Source organism: Choloepus didactylus, chromosome 18 (assembly GCF_015220235.1).
Source record: "Choloepus didactylus isolate mChoDid1 chromosome 18, mChoDid1.pri, whole genome shotgun sequence".
Lineage (NCBI taxonomy): Eukaryota > Metazoa > Chordata > Mammalia > Pilosa > Megalonychidae > Choloepus > Choloepus didactylus.
Window position 1 is genome coordinate 369155 of NC_051324.1, and position 16280 is coordinate 385434.

At 56.0% G+C, this 16280-nt stretch overlaps 2 protein-coding genes across 3 annotated transcripts in view; one reads left to right on the forward strand and one right to left on the reverse strand.

The window, feature by feature from the left end:
• The first annotated feature begins 15 nt into the window (after nucleotides 1-15).
• On the forward strand, nucleotides 16-16091 carry TMEM11 (transmembrane protein 11). 2 transcript variants are annotated; one of them, XM_037810387.1, is made up of 2 exons: nucleotides 16-89; nucleotides 12140-16089. In XM_037810387.1, the coding sequence occupies exons 1-2, from the start codon at nucleotides 28-30 to the stop codon at nucleotides 12654-12656; spliced, it is 579 nt and encodes a 192-aa protein (XP_037666315.1). In that variant the 5' UTR covers nucleotides 16-27; the 3' UTR covers nucleotides 12657-16089. The 2 variants fall into 2 exon arrangements, with proteins under 2 accessions (XP_037666315.1, XP_037666316.1); XM_037810388.1 differs by lacking the exon at nucleotides 16-89 and adding an exon at nucleotides 2078-3001 and having other exon boundaries at nucleotides 12140-16091.
• Nucleotides 14168-16280, reverse strand: part of DHRS7B (dehydrogenase/reductase 7B) — a 54293-nt gene continuing 52180 nt past the window's right edge. Inside the window, exon 7 of the mRNA XM_037810382.1 lies at nucleotides 14168-14405. Coding sequence (XP_037666310.1) covers nucleotides 14350-14405 — 56 coding nt within the window. The 3' untranslated portion in view covers nucleotides 14168-14349. The remainder of the gene's footprint in view (nucleotides 14406-16280) is intronic.

Sequence of the window (16280 nt, forward strand, 5' to 3'; positions counted from 1 at the left end):
GACATTTGCGAGCAGAGTGTCTCCAAGATGGCCGCTTGGGGAAGGAGGCGTCTTGGCCCGGGCAGCAGTGGCGGCAGCGCCCGAGAGAGGTGAGACTCAGGGCTCGTTGCTCCCCCAGAGCAGTCAGCCCCGGAGCCGCGGAACCCGGCGGAGCCCCCTGGGGCTGCAGCGCTCTGCCTGCCTCAGCCCCCCCGGCTCCCTCTTCCCGCCTGCCCTTCCCGTCCCCTCGCCGGGCAAGGGGATCCAGTCCGGGAGGATCCGGGATCCGGGTGGGAACCGGCGCCCGCTCGGAGCGGGCCGAGGCGAGTCTGCGGGGCGCCGGGAGCTCGGGGGAGGGGCACCGGCGGGCAGCGCGGGGTGGCCGGGGCCTTGCGGGTCCGCGCCAGGAGGACCCGACGCCCGCGCAGGCCCGAGGGACCCGCCTGGCCCCCGCAGGCCGAGCGGCCCCGGCGTGCGGGAGGGTCCGGCGGCCTCCCGGGGGCGAGTTTCCGCTGGCGGCGGCCGGCTGGGGGGGCGGAGGAAGGGGAAGCGGTAACAGCCGTGGGTTGGCTGCGGAGAGGCGGTGCGAACCGGCACGTCCACCGAGGGTGGCCTTGACCCTTCCCGCGTGGCGCTCCCGGCCGCCATCCGGCCGCTTCCTCGGGCCGCGGTTCTTGGACTTCCCGAGGTTTCTCGGCAAGGCCCGTGCGTGGAAGTCCTTTCAAGTGCCCTTTCCTAATGAAGCTGCCTGGGTCGGCGCCAGGAGCGTGTTGCTTCTGAGGCGGTTGGGTTCTCTCGTCTGAATTCTAGAAGGTGAGATTGGAGTAGATGAGATTCGTGTTTCGTGTTGAATTTGTCGTTTTTGCTTCTCGAAAGTAGTTTCAATGACTAGGAGCCACTAGACTGTTCAGCCACTAAAAGTTTCCGGGAGGGCGTGTGTGGTGGGGCCACCTGGAGTAGAGGACCCTGTGCGTTCTCTTAGGCCTGGGTGGTATAAGAGAGGTCAGCAAGAAAGGAAAGTTTGTTTTGTTTTTGCTTTTCCTTTTTTGTGTGTGTGTGAAAATTCTAAACAGAAACATTCTCTCTTTTTCTGTCTCTCTTGGCTACTCTATTATTCCTTTTCTTTTACTCCATTACTTAGTCATTAATATTATTGCCGGCACATGGCTTTCCCAGCCAGGAAGAGTCTTCCTGTTTGGCAGTTGGCATAGAATCCTCTACCTTACATTTTATTCTTGTGCTCAGTGTTACCCAACATTGTCCATTCTGCATTTTCTCTTCTTTGGAAAAGTAGTGGCAGGGAGATATTTTTGTTTTTCTAACTCTACCAGATCAGACCATAGAAAGAAGGTACCTTGATGGTTTACATTTGGCCATAAGAACTGGGAAACACTTTCAAGGTCTTCAGTGCAAATGTTAGTCCTTTAGTAATAGAAAATAACCTGTTAAGAAAATTCAGTGTCTGAGGCAAAGGCATTCCTCCTCATTGGATGAAAACAATGGAAAGGGCAGGGGAGTTCCCAGGGCTTGGCTCAAGGGCAGTGCCAGCAGAAGCTGAGGTGTAACTGACCCAAGAAGATAGAGCATATTGATTTTGGTGGTTTTCCTTGGCTTGAGACAGCTGTTAAACAGCTCTTGACTGTTGGCCCTCACTTTTTAAAAGAATTTACATTAGTTGCCGACATTTATAAATTGAGAGATTTCACATAAAACTTTCCCTGAAAAGTGGGTAGCAGCCGACTCTTTTTGGACAGGGCAAGTGCTCTCCAGTTCACTCCCTGCCTGACCTTTGAAGGTGTTCGGGCTGTGTCCTTTGGCCTGGAACTGAAGGGGCACCTGGCTTGGGTTTAGGTGGCACCGCCGGCCCTCTTCCCAGATAGCACGGTGTGGCTGCCCCGTCGTTTGCCTGGGCTGGAAGGCCCCGGCCAGGCTCTGTCGGAGGGGTCTTTGCGGGAACCCAGCCTCGCTGCAGCCTTCCACGCTGAGCTGGGGATGGGAGTGTGGCCCTGCCGCCCGTCCAGCCAGCTGACTTCTGGGGCCCTTCTGCACTCCTGCCCAGTTGGTGGGAAGATTGTTTGGGGTGGGGCAGGGGGATTGATTGATTGTGCAGCAGCCATATTATTATGAAGCCAGAGTGCATTATTGGGTCTTATGACTGAGCAGGCTGTTTATGGCTCTCTTAAATGACTTTGTTCCATGTCAGGTTTGCACTGACTCACATCTTAGCTCAACATTATAAGATCACTTTTCGAGTTGCTGGTTGGAATCTGCTTTATGCTGAAACTGAAGAGAACATTTAATTTGGGGCAGGGGCTGGAGCAGAGCAGCATTTCTGGCCGAGTTTCTGGTGCTGCCAGTGCCTGCAGCCTCTGAAGCACGGCTCGTCTTTGAAGGCCCCGCCCGGTGCCAGGCGCCCTCGTTACTACCACGTTCGGCTGCGAGTTATTACGGCCCAGCTTAGAGCACTGCAGCTTATGGATTCCTGCCCTGCTTTGCTCTGAAGACTACAACTGCTAAGTCAGTAGCCACTAGCCACAGGTGGCGATTAAATTAATTTAAATGAAATGAAAATTTCTGCACCTTGGTTGCCCTAGCCACGTTTCAAGGGCTCAGTGGCCATGTTGTGGCCCATGACCTACCATACTGGGCAGTGCCTCTGTGGACCATTTCTTTTGTTGCAGAAAGTTCTACTGATGGGGCAGTGCTGGTCTAGATTGAAGTAGGAGGGGTGGAAATAGGAAAATAGTAGCTGCTTGCATGTTGATTTTTCTCTCCACTCCATTAAACCTAGGGGCTCATCTGTGTTGTCTGTAATGAAGAGCGCCAGACTCTGAGCCGTAGCCTGAATTCTTGTCCAGAATTCAGCACGCTGGCAGCGAGCATAGCCAACAGGATGCCACGTGTCCCATTGGCGTCTGTGAGACACCTCTGCCCACCTAGGAGAGCACAGTGCAGGGCCAGCTCGGACCACCTCACAGACAGCCCTGGGCGTCCCTGAGTTTCCCCGCGGTGGCTGTGGAATGTGAGTCTAGCCACGTCCTTTCCGTGCACTCCTGTAAAGACGGGCTCGACCTGCTTCTGCTCCTGATGCGAGGCGGTGGTGCTGCTGGAAGGCCTGGGGTGTTCACGGTGCCCGGCTGACGGGGACTGAAGGCTCGGGTGTTAGCTTTAAATCATCTTTTATGGCCATGTCCTCCTCAACTTGTCCCAGCTTGTTTTAGGGGCCAGTTCCATGGGGTTACTTCGGCATCCTTCAGTGCCAGGCTCTGTCCTTCTGGACTGGCCCAAGTGGCTAGTGGGTGGGCACATGCTCCCAGTCCAGCAGAGCAGGTGGACCCCGGCCATATGGGCGGGCTGGGTAAGTTGGTTCATGTGCCTGGAGGAACTGCCCCTCAGATCGAGCACTTGGTCTCCTGACAGGCCCCCTTTCTGACTGGGGAGCACGCCTTCAGGGTCTGCTTGGTTCATTCTCTTTGGCGTTGCTATGCTTGAGGGCTGGCAGGATGAGGTTGTTTTCCTTGTTGGACTCAAGCTGAATAAGCTGTGCCTCCGTGGTGCGGTCCTCTAGACATGGCCGTGTGGTCCCAGCTTTCTGAAGAGCGGGGACATGCGGGTCCAGTGCGGGGTGGGGGGGACTGGGCGCTGTGCCGCGTCTGGATGGGGCGCTGTGGGCGTGTGAAACCTGCGGTTCTGCGGGAGGAGCGGGGTGCACGGGGCCTCTCGGGTGCCCTGTGTTCTGTTCCTGGGTTTCACGGCCACCGAGCTCTTTGGGCCAGGGCTGCCAGCAGGGCTTCCTGTAGCCGTGGAAAGGTTCTTTTCCCGCCTTGTCCGTTAGGGAGGCCTTTAGCACTTGGGGCCACAGACCACTTGAAACGGGTCTGGTGTGACTGAGGAAGTGAGTTGTCGATTTTATTTAGTTTTCATGAATTTCACGTGTCTTGCCCTGGGGTGTGCTCCACAGGTGCCCCTTGTCTCACCCGCACTCCCCACCTGCCACCTCCACGGCCAGGCCCTGGGAGCGCCAGTGGCTCTGCCCCACTGGACTGGAGGGAAGCGGGTTCAGGGCAGGAAGGCATTTGCCCTTGGACCCAAAACCAGTAGGGAGCTGAGACGAGTGTGGCTCCAGGCCTTGTAGCACCCATGCTGCACTACGTTCTTGTTCCCGGGCCAGTGGACAGAGGGGAGGGTGTCCTGCGTGGGGTTTTCTTTGAGACGCATGAAAACGGCAGGTGCTCCATGGACGTCCCCTGGGCTGTTGAAAACAGTTCTTGATATTTGAGGCTACTTGCCAGTGCCTTTCCATCATAACTGGCCTTTGACTCTGCAGTGTCGAATTTTCTTAATCTTCCTGCTTTCGTTGGGCTGCCGAGGAAGCAGTTCTTGGTTAACCCTGAGTGGGTTTCTCTAGCTCTGGGGGGTCGGGTCCACCACCACGCACATCATCAGCCCTCATGTGACCACGTGTTTAAGTGAAAAAAATGGGCATGTGGACCCTGTTTAATTCTGCAGGCCACCAGTTTTCTTAATTGCTATTCTGTGTTTCTTCTTCTGTCACTCATGATTAACCTACTTCCACAAACATTTACTGGGAACCTGTTCTGTGAAGTCCCAGTGCTGGGGATACTGTGACTAAAAGACGGTCTCCTGCCCGCAAGGAACGTGGAATCGGCTTCCCTTTGTATTTTAGATGTGACTGCAGGAATCGGGGGGCTCCTTTACATACCTAGCATTGTGTTTCTTTTTTGTCTTTTTTTTTCTTTTATCATTATATTTCTTAAAACATGCTTGTAAATAGATTTTGTGAATCTCACCTTATCCCATTGGTTCACATTACTCTTTTAGCAGTACTTAATTTCTGATACATGACTTCTTTCCTGTCAGTGCTCCGGGTAGTTCTGGGTGAACACAAGTGAGACTTGGCAGCGCAGAAGTCTTCTGTCTGTGCTCTCATAGGCCCTGCCCTGAGCTATGTGGGAAGTGGGTCCAAACCCAGCCCATCCGCTCCAGGCAGAAGACGTTCTTCTGTTCCAGCAAGAGAAGAATACGATGGTGGCTTGCAGGTCCACCAGGCCAGTGCCGGCAGGGCCACAGGGTGCGAGATGAGCACCCCCTGCAGCCTTGAGAAGGCTCGCCCACGGGAGACACAGGCAGGTTTCCATGATCTGGATTCAGTAATGGATCCTTGGATACGACTCCAAAGTACGAGCAGTAGAAGAGAGAATAGATGTATTCAACTTCATCAAAACTAAAAACCTTTGTACATCGAACGACATTATCAAGAAAGTGAAATGACAGCCTATGGAAAGGAAGAAAATAGTTGCAAACCATATATCAGATAAGGGCCTAATAAGCCAGAATATATAAAGTACTTTTTACCAGGCAACTACAAAAAGATATAAACAACCCAATTAAAAAATGGGCAAAGGACTTAGACATTTTTTCAAAGATAGAAAGATGGCCAATAAGCATGTGAAAAAATGCTCAACATCATTAGGAAAATGCAAATCAAAACCACAACAAGATACCACTTCATACCCACAAGAATAGCTATTGTTAAAAAGACAGAAAATAACAAGTGTTGGAGAAGATGTGGATAAATTGGAACCCTGGTGCCGCACTGGTAGCAACATAAAATGGTGCGGCCTCTGGAAGGCAATGTGGCAGCTGCTCAAAAAGCTAAACATAGAATTACCATGTGACCTGGCAGTCCTACTTGCAGGTATATGCCCAAAGAAAGTGAAAACGGTCTCAAAGAGATACTTGTACATCGGTGTTCACAGCAGCCTTATGCACAGTAGCCAAAAGGTGGAAGCAACCCGAGTGCACATCTGCAGATGAGTGATAAACAAAACGTGGCTTATCTATACCACAGGGTATTGTTCCACCGTAAAAAAAGAACGACGTTCCGAGGCAGGCTGCAACATGGAGGTACCTCGAAAACATTATGCTCGGTGAAATAAGCAAGGCACGTAGGACAGAACCTGTATGATGTCGCTTACGGGAGATGTCTAGAAATGGCAAATCTGCAGAGACAAAAAGTAGTTTAGAAGTTATCAGGAGATGGGGCAAAGGGGTAGAGAAGTGTGTATGTTTGGTGGGTATGGAGTGTTTGTAAATAAATTTAATTTTTAAAAAAGGTAAGCCGAGTCATGACTGTGGCCTGAGAAGGCTCACCACGCCGGGCCGTGGGTGAAAGCCGCACCGGGCCCTGCCGCGGGGGCCCCTCCCTGACTTGCCCCCAGGCACCAGGGGCTTTTCTGTGGGCACCAGGGAAGCTACCAGAGCAGGAAACAGGCAGGGGGACCCCAGGGGCTCTGGTCCCTTCACCCCAAGGGAAACAGGGTTATCGAGTGGGGTTTTTCTTTTTAAGAAGATTATAATTATTTTTCCCATTATAAAAGGAGCATCTGTTTGTTTGAAAACAGAAATGGCAAAAGTCACCTGTTAGGTCATCTGAAGAAAACACTGTTGACTTTTTTGGTGTATAGTCCCTTTGATACTTCCTCATACACTTTATCTTAGATTTTTAAAAATTCAGTGTTAAACACCTCGGTGTTTATAACATGCGTAAGGTAAAAAGAGTGCTACATGTGTGACAACACAGAAGAACCTCGACAACATGCCAAGTTAGAGAAGCCCACCTTGAAGGCCTGGTCCTGTAGGAAATGCTCGGAAGAGGCAAATCCGTGGGTGCCAGGGGCCAGCAGAGGGCAAAGGGGAGTGGCAGCTGTGGGTAGGAGTCTTTTGGGGTGATGGAATGTTCTGGAATCAAGTGTGGAGATGATTCTGTAACTCTGAGACTGCTCCTGAGGCCGCTGGATTGCGCACGTTACATGGGTGTATTAGGTGGCGTGTGGGTTATGTCTCAATAGAGCTGCTATTAAAAAATAAAAGTCACGCACACCGCGGCTCCCCACACAGCTTGAGAAGTGGCGCTCACGTGGCCTTGCCTCGGCACGTCCCTCCCACCGGGCCGAGGCCACTGCCCGAGCGGTGTCGCGCTCTGCGTGCTCTTCTGACACGTCGCCTTCTGCACAGTGTGGTGGGTGCGGGAATCCACCGCGCTGAGTGGGCAGCTGCACCGCCCGCACGGCGCTGTCCGGGTGTGGGTGCCGTTCATTTTCCTCTCCCGGCAGTGATCTTTTGCTCTCACCAGTGCTGCTCGGTCACACCCCACTCATGACCTGGGGAGTCCCACACTGGCGGCTCCTGCCATCCCCCAGATTCCTCCTAGACTGGCTCCCCGCTGGCTCGGGTGGGCTGCAGGGCCTTGCCGGACACGGGTTTCACAGCTGCCATGTGCACCCCAGGGTGTGGCCAAGACAGCCTCGGCCCGAGCCCACAGGAGGTGGGCATCGTCGTGTGACTTCCCATTGCACCTGGGCTGGAATGTCACCTTTCGCCGGGACTCCTTTGCCGGCTGCCCACCTCCAGTGAGGAGTCTTGCCAGGAGGGTAACTGGAGAAACGAGGACCCTCTCAGCTGAAGGCAGAGGGAGAGCGCCGGGTTCCTGACCCCCAGTGCTGCGGTCCCCGAGGCCATCATGGGTCTGCCCAGGGCTTGAATGGGCGCAGCTTCTGCTCCGCAGCTCCAGCTGAGAGCTCGGAGGGCACAGGGGGCTGCAGTGGGGCAGAACATACCATCCCCTAAGCCCCAGAGTGTGCGCGAGAGCTCAAGGTGGATGTGGGGCCAGAAGCACCTGGTGAGAACCTTCCTGTCCCCTCCTGGAGCCGCCTGGACCCCTCCTCAGTGACTGTCGTGCTCTCAGGGCTGGGTGTGTACTCAGAAAGTTTCTGTGCTTGTGAAAGCAGATACACCTTCTTCCGACCACCATAACTGCTGCTCCCCACCTTGCCTTCTTGTCTTCTTTACTAAACTGTATGCCCTGGAGCTTTCCGTGTCAGCACTCTGTTTTTGTTGTTGTTATGCTCTCCTCCTAATGACCACTTTGCACCTGCAATGGAAAGCAAAAGTGTGGTCCTCTGTGAATCCCAGAGCCACCAGGATACCCCTGAACCTGCTTCCCTGCACTATGGCCAACATCTTCCGGGCTCTAGGACCCATGGCCTCGTGGCTGGGTTCAGCTGGTCACGCTCCAGTTCGGCTCAGGGCACCCTGCCTGGATTCCTTCCTCAGTCACGTTTGGCCCAGAAATGCAGGCAGGCCCGGGTGGGCGCTGGGGAGCGGCAGGGCTGGAACGGCCCCCTTCTGGGAGCGCCCAGTGTCACGGGGCAGATCCGGGGGTGGTCTCCAGCCCTGTGTGTGCAGTGCACGGTGCAGGACCCACCAGCTTATGGAGAAGGAAGGGCGATGCCTGCTGGGCATCCGGCAAAGGGTCCCCTTCGGTGTGTGTCTGCATCTGTGTTTGTTTTTTCACCTTACAGCCTCCTTCCTCATGCAACATCATGGAATCCTGAAAACTTCCTTCACTAGATTTCAGATTTTATCCTTTCCCAGTGGAAGCTTGGAGTCCTGTTCCTACTTGGGTGTGTCTGGGTTTGGCTTTGAAAGCAGACGTGGTGGGTATGTGGTCTGGGGCTGCGTGCATGGCCCCCCTGGTCTGCAGCCTCCTGGAAACTCGCTCCTTGTGGCTTGTGCTCTTTGGAGTTTCACGCAGTATATACCTGGTTTAAGTCCTAGGTGTTAGGATTCTCCAGAGAAACACCTGGGAGGAGAACTATCTGTAAATATTAAGGGATTTATTATAGAAATCGGCTCACGCACCTGTGGGACTGGCAAGTCCAAACTGTAGGGCAGGCTGCAAGTTGGAAACTGATGAAGATGAGGTTGACTTCCCCAGGAGAAGCTGAAATACAGCCAGGACTTCTCTTTTCTGATGTGTGAAGTCCTCCCTTGTGGTTTAAGGCCTCCAGCTGGTTGGATGAGGAGACTCCCCCCCATTGCTGAGTGCAGTCTCCATTGTTGATTGTAGATGCAGTCAGCTGACCAGTGTAGATCATCTGTGAAATACCCTCACGGTAACATTAAGGCCAGTATTTGAACAAACACTGGACACCATAATTAGCCAAGTTGACACATGCAAGAACCATCACATTCCATTTTTATAGTAATGGGTAGGAACAGAGTGACTGTGAACCTTAAAGCTTTTTTGTGCCCAAAGGCAGACACCAGGGACTTGAGGAAGCTGCAGGGACACTCTGTGGGACAGTAGGGGCTTGCTGGGGTCTGTGGACCTGGGGGAGGCTCCCATGTCTCCACTTGCTCAAAGCCATAATGGGCATAAGACTGCCCTGTGGCCGAGGGCAGTGGAGGGCACCGACCCTCCAGGCCAGGAGGGATGGCCCTGACAAGGCACGCCTGGCCGTGCCTGTTCACCGTTGCGGGCTCTCCAGGGTTGGCATGAGTGCCCCTGGCAGCCGTGGTGAGGCCGGGCCTCGAGGGGTCAGCCTCTCCTCTTGCACACCCACTGACCAGCCTTTACAAATGGCAGCAAGTGGCCTTGTCCACCTGCCTGTCCACAGGCCCACAGGGTCCGGCCTGGACAGGCTGGAAAGGTGGGCAGGGGCCAATGTGGACTGCTGGCTGAGGTGTGGTGTGGGAGGGAGCAGCCTGTCCTGGGTGTTGGACCTCAGCGGGGATTTTCTGACGGGGGCTGACAGTGTTCTCCTGCCATGTTCCCGCAGCTGCAGGGCTGCAGGGCTGCTAGGCAGAGGGAGCACGGCGCACAGGTAGATTGGGGCTGAGCCAGGTCATTCTCTGACCCTGGCCTTGACACACACACCTTTTGCCCTTGGTCACAGCAAGGTGTTTCTTGGAGTGCCCCAGAGGCTCTGTCCTGGCCACGGCACAGAACTGCTTTGAGTGACTTCCTCTCAGTGTCTCAGGTGACTTGGCCTCCTTCTCCCCGTTCTTCCCTTGCCCTCCACGTCTCCTGGCTGCTGAGCCTGAGGACACAGTCTCCTGGTGGCACGTGCCCCCGTGGGAGTTGAGCCCCCAGGTGGACGCTGTCCTGCACACATGGGGTTTGCGATCACTCTGTTACAAAGACATTTCAGGTACGATGCGGCCCCTTGCGAGCGATAACCAGATGTTTGACCAGCTAGAGGGAAACCATTTCTTAGGTTTGCTCATTTGTGAAGGTGGCTCTTGCTGTACTGAATTCTGTCTGGGAGGAATAACAGATAAACTCCCTTTCACGTCTCCCCTGTGAACTAAAACCACGTGGAGAAACTCCTCAAAGGTATTCAAAGGGGAAAAAAACAGACTTGTATGGTTTTGTAAACCTCCAGTGGATTCTCACAGAAACAGCTGATTTGTCCCCAGAAAGGAAGCCCCCGAGTGTTGGCACTCTGCAGCAAGCCGTTTCTGCAACATCCCACGTGTGGGGCTTCTTGTCCCTGCCAACCTCTGGCCTCTGGGGAATTGAGGCCTACGGTTTAATTAGGGCCTGAGATTTAATGAGGAGGCTTCACCCCAGCCCAGGTCAATGAGTGACTTTCTTCCTTAGGATAAGGCTGGGCTGAGCAGGTGCAGCTGTCTCACGGCAGTGGCTCCCCCCTGGAGAACACTGCCCCCTGCACCTTGGGGCACACAGCCCATTCCCAGTGACTTTCCATGTCCAGTGTGTGGTCACCCAGAGCACTGACTGGTCCCTTGTCCAACTAGAGAGAGACCCTCGTTTGTGAAGCCCCATGGCTCTCACCAGGCTGAATTTGGCCTGGGAGGAGCACAGGGGAGCCATTTGGCTCTCCCCAGCCTGAACGTGTGATGCGTCTCTGGAGGAAGAGGGCTGGGGCGGCCTGGGTTGGGGTCCTTACCAGTTGCTTGATCTGAGGCTCCTGGAGCTCTGCCAGCTTCACTGATCGGCTGCACTGTGCTGGCCGTTCGGTCAGCGGGCACCGCAGGAGCCTACTTCTCAGGACGGGCCACATTTGTCTGGGTGTGGACATGGGGGTGGGGTCCCTGGGGCCACCTCTCCTTGGTGATGGGTCTGAGCTCCCGGGATCAGGGGCTGTCAGAGAGGCCCAGGACAAAGGACAGCGCTTGGCGGAGCCTGGGTGGCAGGGCGGTGGCTGAGCCACTTCCTCCCACCTCCAGGGCCGCGGCGAGCAGCGTCCGACTGAGGCTCGGATAGAGAAGGCCTCTGAGCAGACGGACAGATACCGCAGGCGGGGGGGATATGGACACTTGCTGACGGGACAGGCAAGCAAGCAGAATGAAACATGACACGTATGACACCGTGTTTAGGTTTGCCTGTCGGGTGAGAAAATGCAGCTTTGGGTGGGAAGTTACACGGGAGGGGTCTCAGAGAATTCTGAAGCTGCCTCAGCGCAGAGCCGAGCTGTCGGGAGGCCCTGGGGACCCTCTTCCACGGCTTTGGACCAGGCCAGCCCCCCAGCAGTGCGTCTTAGGTGAGTGGGCGCAGCCTTCCTGGTCAGGGGGCTGGGCCTGCTGGTCTCGGAGCGCCCGGGGCCTTCTGCCACCACGTGACAGGTCCTTTTCTTTTTCTTTTCTGTAGCAGTTCAGCACCTGAATGAGCTGATAACAATTCCATGAGTGCAGGCTGGGCCATGCTCTGAGGCTGGGAGGACACGGTTCTTGGTTCCCCTGAGGAGAATGGGAGGTGGGGTCCTTCTGGGGTTGGGGCTTCCTGCTGCCCCGGCCCCTCTTCCACAGGGGCTGGGGGCTTGCAAGGCTGGTCCTCCCAGGGGGCCGGGGCAGCTTTGCCCCTCAGGGCCCTGGACTCGGCTGTCCTTGCCTTTTGTTCCGAAGGCCAAGGGTGAGTGCTTCTGAGTGGGCAGCGGGAGGCTGGCAGCAGGTGCCTCGGGGGTCTGCTTTCCACCAAAGAGCCCTTCTCTAATGGTCCTGAGTTATGGACAGCAGATCCGTCCTGTGGGCCTTGTGTTTCTGCTGCATGCATTAAACACGATTCTGCACTGAAATCCTGTTTCCACAGCTCTGGGATCCTGCTGACGCATCTGCTCATCCACTGCGTCAGGGTGACCAGCAGGCCTGACAGATGCCACGGGGTTGGGGTGGGGGTGCTTCTTCTCTTTCATTTTTATACTTGACCATTTCAGAAAAGAAAGGTACTCATGATATTGTATGTTGGCGTCTGCTAGAGCTAAACAGGTTGAGGTCCCCTCAAGTCTAGCAGCTCCCAGCCTAACTGTTCTCTCTCCCCACCCCTCCATCAAAGGGTGAGCTTGTCGGCCACGGACTGTTACATCGTGCAGGAGATCTACAATGGGGAGAACGCGCAAGACCAGTTTGAGTACGAGCTGGAGCAGGCCTTGGAGGCGCAGTACAAGTACATCGTCATCGAGCCCACCCGCATCGGGGACGAGACGGCGCGCTGGATCACCGTGGGGAACTGCCTGCACAAGACCGCCGTGCTGGCCGGCACCGCCTGCCTCTTCACCCCGCTGGCGCTGCCCCTGGATTACTCCCACTACATCTCCCTGCCTGCGGGCGCGCTGAGCCTGGCCTGCTGCACCCTCTACGGCATCTCCTGGCAGTTCGACCCGTGCTGCAAGTACCAGGTGGAGTACGACGCCTATAAACTGTCGCGCCTGCCCCTGCACACGCTCACCTCCTCCACCCCGGTGGTGCTGGTCCGCAAGGACGACCTGCACAGAAAGAGACTGCACAACACGATAGCCCTCGCCGCCCTGGTGTACTGTGCAAAGAAGGTCTACGAGCTCTACGCCGTATGATCCCGGCCGCCAGGAGAGCAGCGCAGCCCAGCCCGCGGGAGGCCGCCACAGGGACATTCTCTGCTCTGAAGCCGCAGAGCCCGGGAAGGCGTTTGGTTTAGTATTTGTTGTTTTTTTTAAAATAACAGAGATCACGGTGTACCAAGGGTTTTTTCAGCTCCTTACACTAAGATGTGATTTCCGTAACCCAGGAGGGCCTGAAGCTGTGGAAGTCAGATTGGGCGGCAGAAGGCTGGAGGAAGCAAACGCTACTGAGGGGGTGTGAGCGCGCTTTTTTGGGGGGAGGGGGTCTTTAAAGTATATTGTTTTACTGTACCATCCAGAGTCAACCAGAAGATATTTACCATTAAAATGATGAGAATTTCACATTCAGCCGTTTCTCCTTCCAAGACTCCCTGAGCTGCTCCCAGCCCCTCTGCTCAGTGGCACAAACAAGCACACGGGAGCGTCCTGTCACGTCCACTACGAGGCCCCCCGGGGGGTGCTGGGCCAGCTCCCGGCCCCTGGGAGCCTTGTCCTCCGAGGCCAGCACTGCCCACCTATTCCTGAGTGAGGCCTCAGGTCCTGGGGGCCCCATCTGGCTCAGGAACTCAGGGACTGGGGCTGTCTCCAGAGATTCTGTTTTAGGAGGAAGCAGACTAACATCTGTGTTTGGTAAAGCACCAAAGCTGCTGGTGAAGTGGGTCTCGAGTTGAGCCCTCCACCACGTCCTCGAGGCGCTGCCAGCCTGGGGAGCCACCCCCTGCTCCACAGCGAGTCACACTTTCCTCCGTCCCTCCCAAGGGGCCCTGGAGCATGTCTCCCACAAACTCCTCCACAAGAGGTCAGAGCCCCCCAACAACTGCCATTTCTGTCGCCCCTCCCCCCCCAACTGCCGTTTCTGTCACCCAGAAGAGCTGTACGTGGCTTCTTATAGAAACACCAGTTAAGAAACAACAGGTTGATCTCTGTTTCTGACCCATCGGGAAGCTCTGTTGCCAGACTAACTCTCCCTGGGGGCATGGGAAGGCTGCAGGGAGGTCGAGTGCCCCAGGCATTCAAAGGGTTTAGAAAGTGACCACGAAGAGCTTAAGGAACCTGAGTGTAATTCCCAGGACCCTGGAAGTGCTGGTCTCAGTTGCGCGGCGGGTGGGGTTAGGCACCTGCTGGTCTACACAGCGTTTGGAAATGTGAACGGGTACATGAGGATCCAAAATACACCCCTCGTCCGGGCAGCATGTGGTCACATCCTGGTGCCCCTCGGGTGGCTGGGTACCGGCTTCCGGGCCTGCTGGGGGGCAGGTGCTTTCATAACACCAGGCCCAGATTTGCAAAGGGAGCCCCTTGCCCGGCCTGACGTGCTTTGTCTGCAAATTGATGCCATGGGGAGAGGTGGCTGGAGTCAGGTCGGCAGTGAGGGCTGCAGGTCAGCTGAGCAGAGCCCTTGCCCAGAACACGAGCCTGGTACAGACAGCGCTCCCCCCACCTCCCCAGCGGCATTGGCCAGAGTGGTTCTTGTTGGCTGAACTAACCTGGGTTCGGAGCCACCATCGTAGTCACACGTCTCATGGCCAAGGGGATGGGGGCATGGGGTGCTTGGTCAGGGGGCAGGCTGCCGCCCTCCCGTCCTCGGTGTGTAAAGCTGAGAGCCTCAGCTCCCCCGTGTGAGCAGTGCTTCCTCTGTTCAGTGCTGGGTCTGTCTCACTCAGACTGGTCACCTCGAAGCGCCTGACAGACGGGTTGTGCTGATCTGTGTTGTGTCCTGGTGCCCTGAAGAGAGCATCAGATAACTATCAACTGAGAGGCAGCAAAAGGCTGGGGTGCTTGGGCCTCCTCTGCGAATTCAGGGCTTCTGTGTGCACCTCTCAGGGAGTGGAGCTTGTAACACAAGCAACTCCTGTTTACTACCCAGCCCACCCGATTTCAGGGAGGGTGAAGAACCTTCACTGGAAGGTCAGCTAACTGGGAAGGGTCCAGGAGCAGACCCTGGCACACCTCGGACTCCGTGACTCCTCGCTGCAGTCGGGCATGCCCTCGAGTCTCCGCATCTGCTTTAGCAGCGGCTGGTCCCTGGCGAGGGCCGGGAAGGAGCTCCCGCCGTCGGGGCCTGTCAGTGCGGCACCACCCCGGGCCGCAGCTCCTCTCCATCCACTCCGGGATGAGCCAAGCCAGCAGATGCTGCCTGACGGGTGCCTGGTTTTAATTTTCAGCCTTTGGTTTTGGCATAAAGCACTAGATCAGAGGCTTGCAGAGCCAAGTGGAAAATGCCTATGAACCTTATCAGACATCTGAAGGTGAACCCATGAAACCCCCAGCAGCACTGAAGGATGAGAGAGACGGCAAAGGAAACCTTTGAGGAGAGAAAAGAGAAACTGGAACAGCCACAAACATTCACGCTCAGACGTGCTGATCTGAGCAACATGTCCGGTTGTGAGTGTCTGTCGAAGAGCAGATGGGCTCTGAGTGGGTAAGGGGGGCAGAAATAACTCAGGAAAGAATTCTTCCCAGTTGGCACCCTGGCACAGGAAGACGTCACCTAAGGAAGCCTTCTCCTGGGGCACGGGACCTTGTGTTTTTGATAATTCCTTCGCAAGTGTCATTTGATGTCAGTCAACACGTCCACATGCGACAGGGCTGCGGACGGAAAGGCTGCTCAGAGGCCACCGGCCAGGCCCGGCTCTTGTCTGGCAGCATGGTGGGGGCACGGCCACCCAGGGCAGGACGGGCCAGCAGGCTCGCAGCTCGCGCCTCTGCCTGCACCCGTGCCGTCCGCGGGGTACGGGGAAGTGCGGAGTCACTCGGCCCGAGGCCAGGAGGGCGTCACCTGTCTGGCCTGCCGCCCGGCACAAGGCCAGATCCAACTAGGTCTCAACAGCTGCTCACTCTGCATATACTGTTTTCCATTTATGGCATATGATGGTGGGTTTCCATATTCAGTAAAATGCAGTTTCTCAAGTTTAGAGTGAGCTGGGGTTTTTTAAATGTTAGGAAACAACCACACCAGGTACCTGGATGTGGCTGAAGTGCGAAGGTGCATCCAGGCTGAGAAGCCCAGGTGCCCGCTCAGGGCCTTGGGTACTGCCCCCCACCTGTGAACAGAGGGCTTTCCTCACCATTGGCTCCATCTTGGATGGAGGAAGCGCTCTCTAAACTTGGCTCCCCAGAGAGCCGGACGCCCTGCCAGTCTCCCACGGCTGACCCCAGGTTCAGTGGAGAGAAAAGGACGGCACCTGAACACGGGCTCTTGAAAGCGCCCATCAACAAGTGGCAAAGAGGCGTTCTCGTTTCTGCTTAGAGGGGCTGTGTCCCCCGCTCCGACCACTGACTGAGAACCTGCTCCACCCGGCATCTCAGGCGTCTGCCTCGGCTCAGGCTTCAGAGCCCTGTGCTGCTGCTGTCTGGGGCCCAGGTCCTCCTCGGCTCCGGTGGCGTTGCCGATGGGCAAACTAAGACCTTTCCCTTCCAGGGTAGGAGGGAGGGGGGTGGTTTAGGTCCCACCTGGCACATCTGAATCCACATTTTGACCAAGGCCCTGTGACGTCCAGGCCTGTTGCCTGGGGCAGGTCAGCAGCTCTGACCACCCGCCCCGCCTCCCTCCTCCAGGACCCTGCGAGCCTCCGTGCACCCCGGCCCAGGTGGGCTGCG